This window comes from Hippocampus bargibanti, linkage group LG15 (genome assembly GCF_051943395.1).
Source record: "Hippocampus bargibanti isolate YZ-2025 linkage group LG15, ASM5194339v1, whole genome shotgun sequence".
NCBI classification, from domain to species: domain Eukaryota; kingdom Metazoa; phylum Chordata; class Actinopteri; order Syngnathiformes; family Syngnathidae; genus Hippocampus; species Hippocampus bargibanti.
Genome location: NC_142748.1, coordinates 8,167,236 through 8,183,879, shown reverse-complemented (window position 1 = coordinate 8,183,879; position 16,644 = coordinate 8,167,236). Strand labels below are relative to the sequence as shown.

The following is a 16,644-nucleotide window of genomic DNA, read 5'->3' as shown; positions in this document are numbered from 1 at the left end:
ACAATAACCCTGGCATTGAAGTAGACATATTTTTGCACATCTGGCAGTGAATGAGTTAAGATAAAATCAACAGCATAAAAAAATAAACACCATAAAACTCTCTGAAATTGTAGGGGGGGTGCATAATATGTTGAGGCTTACCTTCCTTGACAAGTTTTATTTTATTGATTATGTAGTTCATTCAAAAAACTTCCGTTTATGTGCTTAGGTGGCGAGCAGTGGCTGATTGGCCAGCAGTGACCATGTGATCAAATCAAGCAGACTTCTCATTGAGTAGGTGGGCTTGCGCGTGCACTGTACGCATCAGATGTCCGGGTCGCGCGACGAGGCGGCCCACGTTGGGGACGTCCGGACGCAGCCGCCGCTCGGGTGGCACGAGTAGTGGGTGGGGCAACAGTGCTTCATGTCTGCACAGCAAACCGCCTGCGGAGGGAAATATGCTGTTAGGCTAGGTCGCTATCTATTAGCGACTGTATCCTGTGACTGTAAAGTGACCTTGAGAGTTTTGAAAGGTGCTTATAAAGGAAATGTATTATATTATTACTGTATCTATTAGCTAGCTAGCAACATAACGTTGTATTTGCTATCTATTAGCTGTCTAGCTAGCTATCGAACTAGCTATCGTTCAGCTAACTAGCTATCTATTAGCGACTGTATCCTGTGACTGTAAAGTGACCTTAAGAGTTTTGAAAGGCACTTATAAATGAAATGTAGTATTATTATGACACGCTCGGAATGGCGCCATGTATGTTGTGACGCAACCGCAGTGGATTATCAGTTATGACTTACCTGGGGTGAAGGACAGCAGGCCCACTGGGAGGCGGAGCTCCGACAGCATGTCTCTCGCTCGGAGCAAGCGAAGCCCGCCGCCACGTCGCAAGGAACCATCGTCTCCACCGGGACGGCGGGGGAATCCGGCGCCGCCGACGGCTTCTCGCACGTTCCCGTTTGCATGTTGCACGAGTAGCCTTGCGGGCAGCAGTGCTCGCGATCCGGGCAGCACACGGCCTACGGGCGCAAAACCCCGTCGCATGTCACATGGGCGGTCTTCCGTCTTTGGAATTTCACAAGAAAAGCTACCTTGACGAGCGGGCAGCAGCCCCACTCGCCGGTGGGCAACTTGCAGCATGTGGTGCCGGCCGCGCAGCTGCTCTTGTTGTCGCATTTGACGTCGGCGACAAACTGCGTGATGGCCGGCATTTTGGTCAGCCATGGGACAACGTGGCGTCCTCGCGAACAGGACGAGCGGTGCGCGTCGCAGGTGTGCCCGGCGGGGCAGCAGTGGGACCCGTCCTGGCAGCACACAGCCTGAAAAACACGTTGTGTTGTTTCTGTGTATTATAATATTAATAATAATACATATCTATTCATTGGTTATTAGCTATCTATTAGTTATCTGTTCTCTAGGTATGAGCTAGCTACTAGCTATCTATTCGCTAGCTACTAGCTATCTATTCGCTAGCTAGCTTTCTATCTATTTGATTCGTCTTGTGACTGGAAAGTGACCTTGAGAGATTTGAAAGGCTCTTAGAAATTAAATGTATTATTATTATTATTATTATTATTATTTCATTTCTTAGCGCCTTTCAAAACTCTCAAGGTCACTTTACAGTCACAGGATCAGTTTTTCTGTGGGTGAGCAGCAGCCACACGCGCCAGCGTTCACTCAACCCGGAAGTAACTCAAATAGATAGAAAGCTAGCTAGCCAGCCAATATATAGCTAATAGATAGCCAGCTAGATATCTCTATAGCTAATAGCTAGCTAGCTAGATGAGTAACATGTATTGGGTGTCATGTGTGTTGAGCACAGCTTCTCCATTTTGGTAGCATGTTTAGCGTTTAGCATTTGGTGGCATGTTGGTCACCTTTGGCAGCGGGCAGCAGCCCCACTTGCCGGCGCTCTTCATGAAGCAGCAGCTGGCGCCTTTGGGGCAGCTGGTGTGTTCGTCGCACATGTTGACGTCCGTCGCCATGGCGGCCATCTTGGTCAGCCAAGGGAGGGGCGGGGCCACGTTAGAGACGTCGTCGCAGGTCCTTGCCTCCAGGTTGCAGCGTTGACCATGAGGGCAGCAGTGGAGGCCGTCGTCGCAGCATACGGCCTGGAGGGGCGGGTCCAGAATATTTACAACCAATGAGACAAAAGCGGGTCAGCTGGTGGCGGCTTCACCTGCTCGAGGGGGCAGCAGGCCCATTCCCCGCCCGTATCCCGGCAGCATGTGGACGTTCCGGGACATGCCATTGATTCGTCGCATTTTGTGTTCGGAGGCGAGATGGCGCGAAGGGGGGCGGCGTCATGGGCGGGTTTGTCACACGTGGAAGCGGCTAAATTGCAGATGGTGCCGTGAGGACAACAGTGAAGTCTATCCGAGCAGCAGGTAGCCTGCAGAAGCACACATAGAAAATTCCGCTGTATTTTTTGTATTAAAAAATACATATTAAATGTTGACACAAAAGGTCTTACATTGGGCATTGGGCAGCAGCCATATTCGCGCGAGCTTATTTGGCAACATGTGGTCTCGTCCGGGCACCTCCATTTTTTGTTGGGGCAATCCACTAGCACACATACACAGTAAATCATCACTTAAGATTTGAGAACAGCACAGCTTTTGAGATGATGATATAAAATAAATCGTAACTCATTCACTGCCAGATAATGTGCAAAAATGTGTCCGTTCCAGTGCCAGGGTTTTTGTCATTGTCACTCGAATTCCAGGACCCACACAATATTGACTTTTAGGACTACATAAACATTCAATGCAGCGTAAGAAATCTCTTCTTTCATCAGGAAAAGAAACAGTTAATTCCTAAGTTAAATGGGTCTGGAGTTATCTGCGCTTAAAATGGGGGCGGCTGTACAAAAAAAAAAAACAATACAACACAAATTGATTTAAATAGCACAACAGCTGAAGCTGGAACAAAGCGCTAACAGCTAACTAGCTTTCTATCTATTTGAGTTACTGCTCACCTACAGAAAAACTTCTGACCAGTGCTTTATCGACACCCTTGCTAAAAAACAAACTTAAAACCCGAACAAATTTGGGAATGGCGCTCCACGTCATGCTTTTGAATTCCCAAATATATTTGGGAATGGCAGTGAATGAGTTAATTATTGACAATTTCATCACCATTTTTAAATTGTCATCATCATGAATTTACCATCTGCGGGCAACGCGTGCCCGTGCGCCGGCCTGCAAATGCCTCGCTGCAGGTCGCAGACGGTGTTACTGGGGCAACAGTGGGCGCCGTCGTCGCAGCACACGGCCTGCCAGAACAAAAACTGTCATTTTCATTGGCTGCCTTTCACAAACGCCAAAGCACGGACATCTTGGTAGGGGCAACAGCCATAATCTCCGCCAGCCTGAAGGCAGCAGGTGGAGGTGTCGGGGCAGCTGCTCGCCCCGCCGGGACATGACACGGATGACACATTGGCTAGTTTGGTTGAGGCTGTGAAGGAAATAAGTACATTTATTTAGCCATATTAAACATTGCTCAAGACAAACATTAAAATAGTACGTTTAATCAGTATAAATATTGCTTTGCTTGGAGGCATATGTTTCAGGTGCCAGGAGATTAAAGGGGAGCCGGCTGGCAGACCGAAAGTGTGAAACGACAACATGGCCAAACGCTGGACAACGCAGATGAAAGGAAGTGACCAAACACTGACTCGGCATTTTCTGTGTCAGGGAACTGAGACCCAGAATTCTGTATTAGAACAAATTAATTATCTGTGAGTAACTTGCTGGCTTTTTGGTCATCCCTCTCACAACGAACACCACAATTGTGAGATTAAAACACAATAAGGTATATATTTAATTCTGTTCAAAATTGTTAAAAAGATTAAAGACAACTGTTAACGCTAATATTAGCTTGTAATATGTTAACCTAACAGCTGCAAGGGGACAAATGGGAGTGGTTAGTGTTAGCAGGAGCAGTCGCTTTCAGCCTCCAAAAAGTCGCATTTATAGACCGCACGCCCTACCTGGAGCAGCTTCACGAGGCCTCGCGGGAAGTTTGCTCATCAAAGGCTGCCAACCTCGCCAGTCTCTGCCGGGCGAAACACATCTGGAATGGACGAGATCGCAGGTGTTTCCCTCTGGACAACAGTGACGTTTATCTTCGCAGCACACCGCCTGCGGAAGGTGTCCAAAGGTTAGCCGCAAGCTCAGCTAACCGCACTAGCGGCTGCTACTGCTGGTGCGTCACCTTCGCCAACGGGCAGCACCCCCACGAGCCGTCAGGAAGTTGGCAGCACGTGGTGGCGCCCGGACACTCCGAGTGCTGGTCCGGGCACAACACTGCCAACGCTCGCACACTCTGCTCAAAACATACACACGCACGCGCAAATTCCTATTTTGGCTATTTATTTACCAGTGGACTAGCAAGTCCAAAGTTCAGAGCTATGTACGCCTTCCATGTCGTACCACAATTTGCTGGGGAATCATGAACAACAACCCAGTTTGGAAATTTTGCTGCTAATGTAGCGCTTATTTCAAGTCTCACATCTATGCTACTTTCCCTAGCTTGTCCATGGCATTCCCCTTCTATATGTTAGCATTCAGCTAGACGTCACAGTCATTTCTCACCACTTTCACCCACACCTGATCAGGAGGAAGTGACCTCCTCTCAGAAAGAGACAGAGTCTCTACGCGGTGTCCTGCAGGTTAAATGGAGGCATGTTAGGACTTACGCTAGGAAACTGGCAGCATTCGTAGCGTCCCGCCACATCTTTACAGCACGTGCTTCTCTCCCGACAGGTACCACCATCGGGACACACCAGCGAGAGACCGGTCCCGAGCAGACTGGACGCCAAGAGGGACCACCACAACAGCTCCTGAACCAAAGAAATCACATCAACTCCACATAGCTTAAATGCAAATGGTGGATAGTCTAATGTTTACATACGTGTGCACAGTGGCCAATCCAGGCTCTAATACACATTTTTCCCAATATCAGCACGAGTTAATGTTATTGATTTCTTGAATATTAAAATGTGCTCACATGCTGGAATACCTTATTCACCCCCCCCCCCACTCGTGACGTTGTATGTTGATGACGCCATATGCCGTCGACTCACCATCATGTGACAGAAGGCGGTTGCTGATGACGTCAGTAATCCGACCAGTCACTCACGCTCATGTGTGCTTGTCGACTAGCCCCAAGAGAAAACAAACAAATGCAAAAATATGCTGTTATATTGAGCAATGTGCACGTCGATACTCGCCGTCCATTGAACAAGCTGAAGCTAATAGCACAAGTTAAACAACAGTTAGCTAGCTAGCTAACGGGAGAGCTAGCAGCCAAACAGAACGTTTGAATGAATTGATTACTTAATAATCGGCTCGTTGCTCACATTGGAGTCGAAGCAGGTCAACAGGACGCGGAAAGGGGCAAAAATGGAAGGCGAATGACTGTGTTTGAATTGCTTCTTCGATATTTATTCTGACACTCAGGGTCACGTGACTCACTCTGGGTCACGTGACCCGTCTTCTTCGTTTCTTAAAGAGACACGACAAAGAATAACTTCACTTATTTTCCGTTATTATGCAAAAAAACAACCACTTTAACATATTTAATACATTGATACCTTTACTTTTTGGAGCATATGATTGATCATATTTCTAAATAAATGCAGTGTTTCTCTGATGTAGACATCAAAAGTGCATAGATCATGCACATGCTTTATTTGTCATTCCTCTTTGTGCTTTGACAATAAAGTGTCCACTTGGCAAGTGAGTTTGGGAACACATTTATTTCTATTTCGTACACAAAAGGGTTACACTTGTCACGTGATGGAGGCCCCCGGCAAGACTCTTCATCTTCACAACCACAACAAGTAAAAGTAAACAAGTGCAGAGGTCATTGTGACTGGTCAAAAGTATCAACACAAACACAAAACAGCACTTGAATGTCAGCAATAGGATACGAGCAAAATGTTGTTGTTGAATTTTAAAGAAGAAAAAGCCGTTTGTGTAAACTTTGACGACCGGAAGTCCACATTGTGACCTTTGCAATGGAAACATGCGTGTGAAAGTCAAATACAGTCAAATCTCGGTTCTCGAGAAATTCGGTTTTACCAAACATTTCGTTTTTTTTTTTTTTAGAACTGATAATCGCTGTTCGACCAAACTGAGCGCACCTGAACGGATTATGGTCGAAAACCGAGGTTTGACTGTCCGAGCCGTGAGAGTCGAAACCTCCACGCCAGAGAACAAGGCACTTGGAGGAGGAAACGGCTGTAGTGACCGATTAACTCATTCAATGCCAGACGTGTGCAAAAATGTGTCCACCTCAGTGCCAGGGTTTTTGTCATTGTCACCGAAATTCTAGGAGAATCAGAAAATTGAGTTTTAGGACTACATAAACATTCCACACAGCGTTAGAAACCTTAGACTCTCTTCTTTCATCAGAAAAAGAGTTAATTCCTAAATTATATGAGCCCGGAGTTATATGAGCTTGAAATGAGGGCAGGCATTCCAAATATAATACATACATAGCGCTTTAATAACAGCTGAAGCTGGACCAAAGCTAGCTAGCTACCTAGCTATCTATTAGCTGTCCAGCTGGCTAGGTAGCTATCTATTAGCGACTGTATCTATTAGCAAACGAGCTAGCTTTCTATCTATTTGAGTTACTTTGGGGTTGATTGAACGCTGGCGTGTGTGGCTGCCGCTGCTCACCCGCAGAAAAACTGATCCTCTGACTGCAAGTGACCGTGAGAGTTTTGAAAGGTTATTATAATTATAACTAATAGAAAGCTAAGTAGAGAGAAAGCTAGCCAGCCAGCTAGTATATAGCTAACAGATTGGTGAATAATAATACATTTGATTTATAAGCGCCTTTCAAAACTCTCAAGGTCACTTTACAGTCGCAGGATCAGTTTTTCTGTGGGTGAATGGCAGTGAATGAGTTAAATGATTAAAATTGCCAAATCAAACACACTCGACTGACTCGCTGGCGCCTAGCAAGGAAAGAGATGGCACGACGAGGCACTCTTCACCACACAAAAGTCACAAGTGCTTGGAAAATGGCTGATTCATCCTCTGTGGGTGGTTAGCGTGACGGGGGGGAGGAGGGTGATCTGGTTGCCACAATGGCAAAAACCGGACAACCAATCAGGAACCTGAATTCTTGTGCTTGTTGTGACGGCCATTTTGGAAAGTTTTTTTCCACTGTCGAAAATGTGAAAAGATAAAGAAAGTCCTCGTCGTTCTACGAGTACTTGTTGTGCCAAAGAGTCATGGAAAAGGATTACCGGTAAGACAAAACGGTTGGACGAGTGCTGGAGAAGAAGAATGAAAGGAGGAAACGGCGAAAAAGGGGCTTTTGTGTTAGCATGAACGCTATCTTCAGGGCTTTCACTTCCTGGGATGGAAGACCATGAGGGGTCTGTCCTCGATCTTCTGCCAGGGACTCTTCCGGTTTTCCTCTTTGTCCTCAGTGTCGTCATCCGGACTGGTCACGGCGTCGTGGCGGTTCTCGCGAACTTTGCGGGGAATGGCGGACGCGTGAGTTGATGGCCCCTGGTCCAGAAGCGGCGTCAGGGAATTCTCTTCGGGGGAGACGGGGCGGAGCTCGCCGCCGCCATCGCCGTGGTCAGGGTAGGCTAGTTTGGAGTAGCTTTTACCGTTGCGTGCCGTTTCCCAGCGTCCGTCTTTCGCCTTGCGTCCACTGCCGTTTTTGTGCTCGTGAACCTCCATTGGCGGAACAAGGTTGGAATCTCTCGCAGAACTTCCCGCCACGCCGCCGAATCCGCCGCCGCTCAAGTCGTTACCGGCGTCGATGTAGGAGTGGCGCACGTGGGCGTTGGCGCGACCGTCCAAGGAGATGAACCAGGCCCGCGGGTGCTGCTTGACGCCCAACTCCGAAAGCTTCTTTTCCGTTAGCGCTTGCAGTTCTCCGTTCATCTGGGCCATGGTGGAGTCGTTGAAGAGCACCGGGATGGTGACGGCCCCTCCGGATGAGTCGGGCGTCCAGCCGGGTTCCTCTGGTTCCTCCCCGGCGGGGCCGCACTGCTGCCGCTGCTGAGTTCCTCCCATCTGGACGCCATCTTTGTTGCCTTCCTTAGCTTCTTTTCCATCCTTGGCGGCGAACTCCGAGGGCAGGCGCATGTAGTGGGCCGGGATGACCAGGGTGGGCACCATGCTACGGTACATGTTCTCCTTCATCTGATCGATGGAGCTGCAGAAGATGATCTGGCCCGGTTGGGTGTTGAGCGAGGTGGGGCGGGCCAGGCTGTCGGCCGCCGTCGCCGAATATTCCGGAGGTTTGTCGGGCTGGTTCGGCACGTAGCCTTGGAACCGAGGCGGCGACGGCGGGTCGGACGAGTAGCCGCGATTGTCGTTAGCGCTACGGTGCCGGTGATAGTCGGACTTGCCGCCTTCTGTTGGACCGTAGTCTTCGTCCAGGTTGTTAGCGTCGCTGGCTCGGGTTGCCTTCATGGCGAAACATTCGCCGCGCTGAGAAGCCAAAGTGCTTTTTCCCGCCGAATGTTGCAGCTTGTGAGCGGCCACGTGCTTGGGGAGGTCCTCGCGGGAAGGCGACGGATCCGACTTATCGTCGGGCGGACCCGACTCGGCATGACCGCCGCATATTAGGTTGAGGCGTGACGTGGACGTGCCTTGGTCCCGTTTGGCGCCGTTGCCGTTGGAGTTGAGAGGCTTCCCGAGCTGCCGGCGAGGTTTCAAACACTTCCGCCTGCAAGCGAACGCAACACATTTTTGATTTCAGGTGGCTTAAAGGAACACCGACGCCATTTTTTTGTTTCCTCACTGACATCAGAAAAACATTTTATAGCATCTAAAATACCCAAAACACGCAGGATGATATTTTTAGTCAAATGCAAAATACCAATAAAAATGCCTTCAAGTGTCCCAAAACTGCCACAAAATGAGCACGAAACTGGGGAGATTCAAAAAGGCCCGTCCCCTTGTTCGTGACATCACACCAGGATACTCCTTCACAAACTGCCTTGCTCCAGAATCAAAACAATGCCTTCATAAAGTTCAGGTTCGGAACAAGATCATTTCTTGTTACTCATCCAGTTATGAATAGGATTCAACTAGTTCTGAAGAGGAAAGCATAAATGTTTGCAATCGATTCAAGAAGTCCTTCCGTATCAATTCGAGGCATATGGACCCCGATGTAGCGCCCAGAAAATGCACAAGATGGCGCACAAGCTCCGTTGGAAATGGGCTGATTTGTCCGCTGGGAATTTGTGTAAACTTACACCTTCTCTATTTGTGTTACCGCAATTGGCTGCGACACACACAATGATTCACCATCCCGTTATTTATGTAGTTTTGCTTCTAAATTCGCGATAAACACGGTGTTTTCAGACGAAAAAAAGTACCCAAAATGCATTGTGTGTCGCTTTCTCGGTCAGGGGCGTTCCAGACGTGACGTCACGTCAGGCATCGTCATCAACTCGAAAACAAGACTTCCTGAATATTAAGCACGTGTCTTAAAACGTAAAATGTAGCTTTTATGCGGTGGAATCTTTGTCAAATGCGGTCAGTAGAAGTCATTTGAAGTGATTTTATTGTGAAATTATGGACGCAACTTGTCCGGAGGTGTCGGTTGTCCTTTAATTAAACAGACGTTTTGGGTCGCACCTGCAGTAGTAGAGCAGAACGCAGAGCAGGATGAGAACCAGTAGAGCCAAAGAGCCCAAAATGACCAGCAGGAACAGGGTGTGGTAGGTGGTGATGTCCCTCAGACCCGGGTGGCTCGGCCCCAGTCCTACAAGGAACAGTAAAACGCCAATTAGTTGGTGAAAAGGAAGATCTGGCTACACCAAAAAGTCTTTCTAACCTGAAGAAGCGGGGAAAGCGGCCACCCAGTAGCCCGTTTGAGAGACGACGGCCTTCCACACAAAGTGAGAGCCTTCTTTCTGGATGTATCCAGTGCCGTTGCGCACCCATAACCCTGCACACCATCAACACATTTGCAATTTACAGAAAGAATTTACCCAAAGCGCTAAATTTGTGTTTGTCGCTCACCCGTTTGCTGCTGATACATCCAAGTGGGCACGCTAGTAGCCATCCTGTTGCGCGTGTCGGACGGAAGCGGTACGGAAATGCGGATGGAGTCGGAAACGGGGACCGGGCCGCCATCTTTGTCCAAGAGCTCCACGGCGACGAGTGCTAGCGGCGTCAAGTCAGTCCAACCCGCATCTAAAAGACCAGCTTACAGTGTTGATTGACATGACTAACATTTGAGATCAGCACAGTTTTTGAATAGAAGACAAAGATTAGGGGACTTTTGAATAGATTCTTTCTCGGACCTGAGCCGTTGGTCTCGCGGCCCAGCAAGAAAGGGAAGCCCCCCATCTCGTCCTGAGTCCTGGCGGCGGTCAGCGAGGCCGACAGGGCCGTCCCGTTGGAGTCGGGCAGCAGTTGCAACGATTTCCGGGGAAATTGCACCATGGGATACTCGCCGCCACCTGCCATATAACAATGCCAGCACTGTTTTTGATTCGGAGGAATGTTGGTGCCATTTGATTGTCATCGTTGGACAGCTTTGGGGAGTTTTTTGCGCCTGTAATGGGCAGTATGTGGTATGTTGCGGCTTGGAATTGAAGCAGATTTACGTGGGACAGGAGATAGGAGACAATCTTTTTTCGTCATTGGATGCTACAGCTTCGTGTTTGCTTTTCAACATTTAGCTAGTAGTAGAGGTGCACATGCCAGCATGACGTCCTTGATCCACTGGTGAAAAGGAGGCTTTGATCCTCTACTCTTTCATCTAGAACTGCTTCATACAACAAAGAGGGTACTGAAAGTTCTTAAGATTGAATGGCTGTGTCTTATGTGTTGTGTCATATTATTTGTTATTTAGTTTTGTTGTTGTTTTGACTTCAAGATGGCTGCGGGAGTTGCTGCCTTTACAGCAGCTCCTGTATTTTGTTTTTCTACTTCTTCCTTTCCTCTTCCTTTCATCACTTTGCTGCTGTGAAATAATAACAATATTAATAATAATAAAACATTTCATTTCTAAGCGCCTTTCAAGACTCTCATGGGTGAGCAGCGGCAGCCACATGCGCCAGCGGTCCCTCAACCCTGAAGTAACTCAAATAGATAGAAAGCGAGCTAGCTAGCTGATGGATCGCAAATAAATAGCGAATAGATAGCCAGATAGCCAACAGCGAGCCAGTGAACATCCAGTAAGCTAGACAGCTAAAAGCTAGCCAGCTAGCTAATGGATAGCTAATAAATAAATGTGAATTTCTCTATTGCGAGAAACGTTTTTTTTCATTACATTTTCAAAAGATGAAGAAAATTCATGCTAATTTCTTCTTTTTTTTTTCTTACCTGGTGAGCCGGACAGAACGACGAGGACGTCATCGTACAGAATCAGCGTACCAGGACGATGAACCAGAAGGTACAAACTGACTGAGGCGTACACTGACAAAGGAGTACAAGAAGGAAAATAGAAGAAGAGGAAGGAGGAGAAGAATTAAAAAAAAAGCATAAACATGTGCCGGGCTGGCATTACCAAAACGTGAAAAATCGAGCCGGTCTTACGGGGCGGACGGCCCGAGAACCACGGCACCGAGTTGGTGACGTAGTTTGCTTTGGAAGCACTGATGATCACCCGGCTAGCGGCACGGTAGCCAAAGTCCACCGTCACCGTGCCATCTGCGCCGGCACGAGACGTTGCCAATACGCTCTGGTTGCCGTGGACCTCCACCAGGGCGTCGGCGAGTGTGGACAGGTCGCCGTTGTCGAAAACCTGGACTTTGATTTGGACCTCTATGGTGCAACGATAGTGAAAAATGACATCATGTTAGCATGGAAACAAATTCAATACTTTCCCATTAGCTTGTTAGCTTCATGTGAGGTTTAAGATGTAATATTGTCCTTATTAGTTGCTATCTATTAGCTGTCTAGCTATCTAGCTAGCCATCAATTAGCTATCTAGTTGTCGAGGTAGCTACTGTATCTATTAGCTAGCTAGCTGTCTATCTATTTGAGTGACTTTGGGGTTGAGTGAACGCTGGTGCGTGGCTGACGCTGCTCACCCACAGCAAAACTTATCCTGTGACTATAAAGTGACCTTGAGAGTTTTGAAAGGCGCTTAGAAATTAATGTATTATTATTATTATGTTAGCTTGCCATAGCTAGCATTCTAGTAGCTCATTGAGGGTGTGTGTATTTGTATTTGTGTGTATCGCAAGTGCATAGGTTATTTTGGTAATAAAGTTTTGCGTGTATTATTTGTGTGATGCACTGTGTGTTTGTGATATGTGTGTGTTATACTACTGTATTCTCGTTATGATGTCACGAAACACATGCACCGCCATTTTCGCCTCTTTACTATTTTGGTCTTTGTGCATCTATGCCCGTGCACGTCACAACCCAAGCAGGGCGACATCGTGACGTCATGGCCACACACAAAAAATGACGACGATGAAGATGATTACATTTGCACAAAAGCAAACAAAGACATGACGGTCCCTGCGCGTGCACGCGAAGCTCTCTCGCATGACGTCATTGAAGCTGAAAATGAAAGTGATAAACAAAAGAGAAGCCCAAGCCTCGCGTTGCCTGCGACCACTCCCATGGCTTGAAGCGCCCGAGGCGAGATCTTACCAAAATGCTCGTGCACAGACTTGGCCTCCAGCAGCGCGCACACGCACGCCAAGAAGAGCACACGAAACACGCGCACGGCCGCCATCGCCGCAGCTACATGTCATGACGGACGAGCTCAGTGGTTGCCGTTTCGGTCCCACCCGGATACGAATACGGATCCTGGTCTCGGTTCTGGAGCCTGTGACTACTCGTCTGGGCCGCGCTGTGATGCTGCAGTGCGCGCGCACGTACACACGCACTCACGCGCCTCTTGTTTGTGGATGGCAGCGTGAGGGTAGGGTCGACAACATGGCGCCCTCTTCTGGTCGCCACTGGAATTCCGGTTAGTGGACGCGCACATCCACGAAACAAACATAAACACGACAAAAACAAATACACGTTGACAAAATACACGCACAAAACACGTCATCGCACGAACACGCGCACGCACGCGCTCACACTTTTCATAAACATATTACAAATAAATAAAAATATTGGACATTTTAATGTAATGACACCGAGTTACCGCCAGAGGGCAGAAGAGACATACAGAAAATTCCCGTTGTGACGTCACACTCAACAAACTCCAGCTATCCAATCCATCACAATGAATTGGGAGGGAGGCTGCAATAGACGAAGGACACCCTGAACCGGTTGCCTGCCAATCTCATAGCAAGCACAGTAGTGCTCACACCCACACAATGAACCTGCCATGCATGTCTTTGGGAATATGAGGGTAAACCAGAGTACCCGGAGAAAAGCCACGCATGCCTGCGAAGAACATGCTCCGTTTGTTGCTGCGTTGATGGCTTCGTGTCGGTCTGTGTGTGCGCCTGCTGGCTACTTTTTTTATTTTTAGTAGTCATTAAAAGGCTGTTTGACCGTCACTTGTGATTGTAACCTTGGCGCACGCCACTGTCTGCACGCAGACCATATGACACACACATGAGCATAAAAATATTGACGTCATATTGGCATCAATACGTGATCAATAGGCATATGGTCTATGTCATGAGCAGCCATTGATGAGCGATCAATGAGAAGAAAGTGTTTATCTCATCAATGGTCCGTTGCAAGTACAGGTAACATCCGACTTACGACCTGCTCGACTTACGACCACCCATACTTACGACGAAGAGGGGGAGTTGTGAGTCATTTAGCCTCCGAGTCTCTATTCAAAATTTTGAATGGATTTTGACTTACGACCATCTTGACTTACAACCGGTTGGCCGGAACGGAACTCGGTCGTAAGTCGGATGTTGCCTGTGTTTGTCTTCGGAACCACTTGCTCATTTCTCATACGCCCCCCCCCCCCCCCCCCCCGACAGTGTGTAAACGATGATAGATCTTATCGCGAGGGGGTGGGGGGGGGGGGGTAGATGGGCTATCATCTGCCTGTGACAAATGTAATCTCCAAATAATCGTACGAGCGCTAACAAGTTTTCCTCACGCCTCTGCGGCGCAAAATCAATAGTTCATCTTCTAAGCGCTCATCTCCGGACATCGATTTATCCACTGCCAACCCCCCCTTACCCCCCCCCCCCCCATACCCATTCCACTGGGTATTAGCTGTCTTCAAAACATGCTTGGTTTGTGTACTCTGTAAGGAATTAGCCTTTTTCGTAGCGAATTACTCAAAAATAAATCGAGCTTATTTGCTTCGTTTCAGCCCGAGGCTAAACGTCATTAATTATCTGAACTTCTCATCCTCACATGATGGCACTATATAACAATCTAAATATAGTTGTGAAGGGTGTCGGGGGGGGGGGGGGGGGGTGTTGTGGTTGGAGGGGGTCTTTGATTAATATTTTCATCTCAAGTGTCAACGAACAAAAATAGTGTTTCGCAATTTTGGAATGAGTGAACGAGTCCCCAATGTAGCCTTTGTTTACGTCTTGGAAAAGAATGGCAACTGCAAGTAGCGCCAAGTTGTTTTGACGTCGTTAGCCAAACGCAGCGAACACGGTTCGCGGGACGTCATCCAACACACAAACACACACAAACAACAACAATATAAAATGAAGATGGGGGGGGGGGGCTTCATGGGTGTTTGTCCTCAATTTTTATAAGCGCCTTTCAAAACTCTCAAGGACACTTTACAGTCACATGGTATGTTTTTCTGCGGGTGAACAACTTTGAGAGATGCCTATATAGACCCTATAGAAGCCTTTAGAATGAAAAAAACTTGTGAGGACTGACCAAAATGTCCTCACTTGTCAAAAATGTCCTCACTGCGAATGGTATAAAAGAATAATAATAATGATAATATATTTCATTTATAAGCACCTTTCAAAACTCTCAAGGTTACTGTACAATCACATGATACGTTTTTCTGTGGATGAGCAGTGGCAGCCACACGCGCCAGCGTTCATTCAACCCAGAATAACTCAAAAAGATAGAGAGCTAGCTAGCTAGCGAATAGATAGCCAGATAGCCAATAGATAGCTAATATGTTTCCTGACTCAAATAGCTAGCTATACAGACACACACACACACACACACACACACACACACACATTCTCACCTAAAGCTAGAGCTAGCAAAACCTGGACCAACGTGCATGCACACAACCAAATGCACATTCATAACACACAGACATGCACACGCACTCACACACACACACACACACACACACACACACACACACACACACACACACACACACACACACACACACACACACACACACACAACACACCCGCAACACACACAAAGCATTAGACTAAGTGACTGTCTTCGTTTTCTGGGTCAAAACTTGACGAGCTCACCAAGTCTTTGAAGTTTTTTTTTTGGCTAAGCCTCCAAACTACTTTTCAAAAAGTACTCAATCACAAAAGTACTTTCTACAATTACTTTGTACAAAGTCGTAAACATCAAAGCGTCTTCACTGGCTCTTTGCCGAAGTTTGCATCGGGCGCACGTTGCCGTGGTTTTTTTTCCTCACAGGGAAAACATGTTAGCTTCCACGTTAGCTTCCAAAACACTGCTTCAAATTGAACTATTTGTTTTTTTTTTCATGATTGGTCGCGACATGGTCGACTTCAGGGTTATATATAGTTTGGGTAAATTGAGGATAAACGCGCACATACGTACAAGGGGAGGATTTAAGGCCTCGGTGAGTGTGTATGGACGATCTTGTCTGATTGATGACAAATTGTCTTTGCGATTAGAAGTGGGGGTATGCGGGGAGGGGGATAAGAGAGAGGAGGCAAGCGTGGGTGGCGATGGGGGGGCGGAGGGGGAGATTTCAGCATTGTCCCCTTTCCAGCTGCAGGGAGCTTGATTAAAATATCCGTGTTATGCAACCAAGGAAAACACAGCTGGTTTGTCCAGTCCGACACCGGCAGCCAATGAGAAAGCGCCGTTGTGGTCTACTTTTGACACCCGCCGCCAATCAGGAGCGCCTCAACACGTGGACTCCTTTCAGGGTTATGTCAACCATTTTTTGGTCATATTTCAAACAATCAAAGATTGCCCGAGTTGACTAAAATGTCCGCCAGGACCAGAACGTCGCGCCGTTTGCCAGGAGCGAAAAGTTGAAACTTGACCGCAATTGAACTTCCTGTTTGCTCTTCTGGGTCGGAGGCGCATGACAGATTCATATTTGCTTGTTTTTCACTCAATTTACAGTAAAGTCTTGTTATATCGATATCGGATATATCGATACTCTTTCTATGCACGCACAGAGAAAATTACATGCAAACAGGGTCGGATATATCGATAGTCCCGGTTATATCGATATTTTTTCGGACTCCCTTGAATATCGATATAACGAGACTTTACTGTATTTTTAAATTGACTTAGTGTTTTTTTTCCCAGACGCAATGCTGACATCCAACCTGTAGGGGGCGATCTCTGCGGATCATCAGATGCTACCTGCAACTGAGAATTAGTTTAAGAATCAATCATAATTGGCCAATCTTCATGTCACCAACTCGAAATCTGATTGGTTAAAGCAACAATCGTTGATACTGCATTTAACCCTTTCGATACCATAATCTGAAATGTGATTTTTTTTTATTGTTTCATTGGCTCCTAAAGAAGGCATATCAATCGAGAAATGCACAAATATAT

At 47.3% G+C, this 16,644-nt stretch overlaps 2 protein-coding genes across 3 annotated transcripts; both read right to left on the bottom strand.

Moving 5' to 3' along the window:
- Positions 1-142: 142 nt before the first annotated feature.
- On the bottom strand, positions 143-5,455 carry grnb (granulin b). 2 transcript variants are annotated; one of them, XM_089014749.1, is made up of 13 exons: positions 5,352-5,455; positions 5,076-5,150; positions 4,689-4,832; positions 4,205-4,315; positions 3,981-4,131; positions 3,324-3,445; positions 3,158-3,263; positions 2,463-2,554; positions 2,169-2,381; positions 1,867-2,100; positions 1,081-1,308; positions 790-1,008; positions 143-423 (listed from the first exon to the last, which is right to left on the bottom strand). In XM_089014749.1, the coding sequence occupies exons 2-13, from the start codon at positions 5,079-5,081 to the stop codon at positions 304-306; spliced, it is 1,746 nt and encodes a 581-aa protein (XP_088870875.1). In that variant the 5' UTR covers positions 5,082-5,150; positions 5,352-5,455; the 3' UTR covers positions 143-303. The 2 variants fall into 2 exon arrangements, with proteins under 2 accessions (XP_088870875.1, XP_088870876.1); XM_089014750.1 differs by lacking the exon at positions 4,205-4,315 and having other exon boundaries at positions 5,352-5,450.
- Positions 5,456-5,731: 276 nt separating this feature from the next.
- On the bottom strand, positions 5,732-12,819 carry fam171a2b (family with sequence similarity 171 member A2b). Its single transcript, XM_089014748.1, has 8 exons — positions 12,592-12,819; positions 11,524-11,751; positions 11,311-11,403; positions 10,284-10,442; positions 10,000-10,173; positions 9,812-9,925; positions 9,613-9,739; positions 5,732-8,695 (listed from the first exon to the last, which is right to left on the bottom strand). Exons 1-8 carry the CDS (start codon positions 12,674-12,676, stop codon positions 7,357-7,359), a joined length of 2,319 nt encoding a protein of 772 aa, XP_088870874.1. The 5' UTR covers positions 12,677-12,819; the 3' UTR covers positions 5,732-7,356.
- Between the last annotated feature and the right edge of the window lie 3,825 nt (positions 12,820-16,644).

What these genes read in the sequence shown, in the direction of transcription:
- grnb (XM_089014749.1), bottom strand. An exon ending in GCTGCTGCCCGCTGCCAAAG is followed by an intron (nt 1,309 to 1,866) that starts GTGACCAACATG and finishes CGTGTTTTTCAG; the next exon opens with GCTGTGTGCTGCCAGGACGG. An exon ending in GCTGCTGCCCGCTCGTCAAG is followed by an intron (nt 1,009 to 1,080) that starts GTAGCTTTTCTT and finishes TTGCGCCCGTAG; the next exon opens with GCCGTGTGCTGCCCGGATCG.
- fam171a2b (XM_089014748.1), bottom strand. Translation starts at nt 12,676, where the DNA reads ATGGCGGCCGTGCGCGTGTTTCGTGTGCTCTTCTTGGCGTGCGTGTGC. An exon ending in CGTTCTGTCCGGCTCACCAG is followed by an intron (nt 10,443 to 11,310) that starts GTAAGAAAAAAA and finishes GTTATATGGCAG; the next exon opens with GTGGCGGCGAGTATCCCATG. An exon ending in CGCTTTCCCCGCTTCTTCAG is followed by an intron (nt 9,740 to 9,811) that starts GTTAGAAAGACT and finishes TGTTCCTTGTAG; the next exon opens with GACTGGGGCCGAGCCACCCG.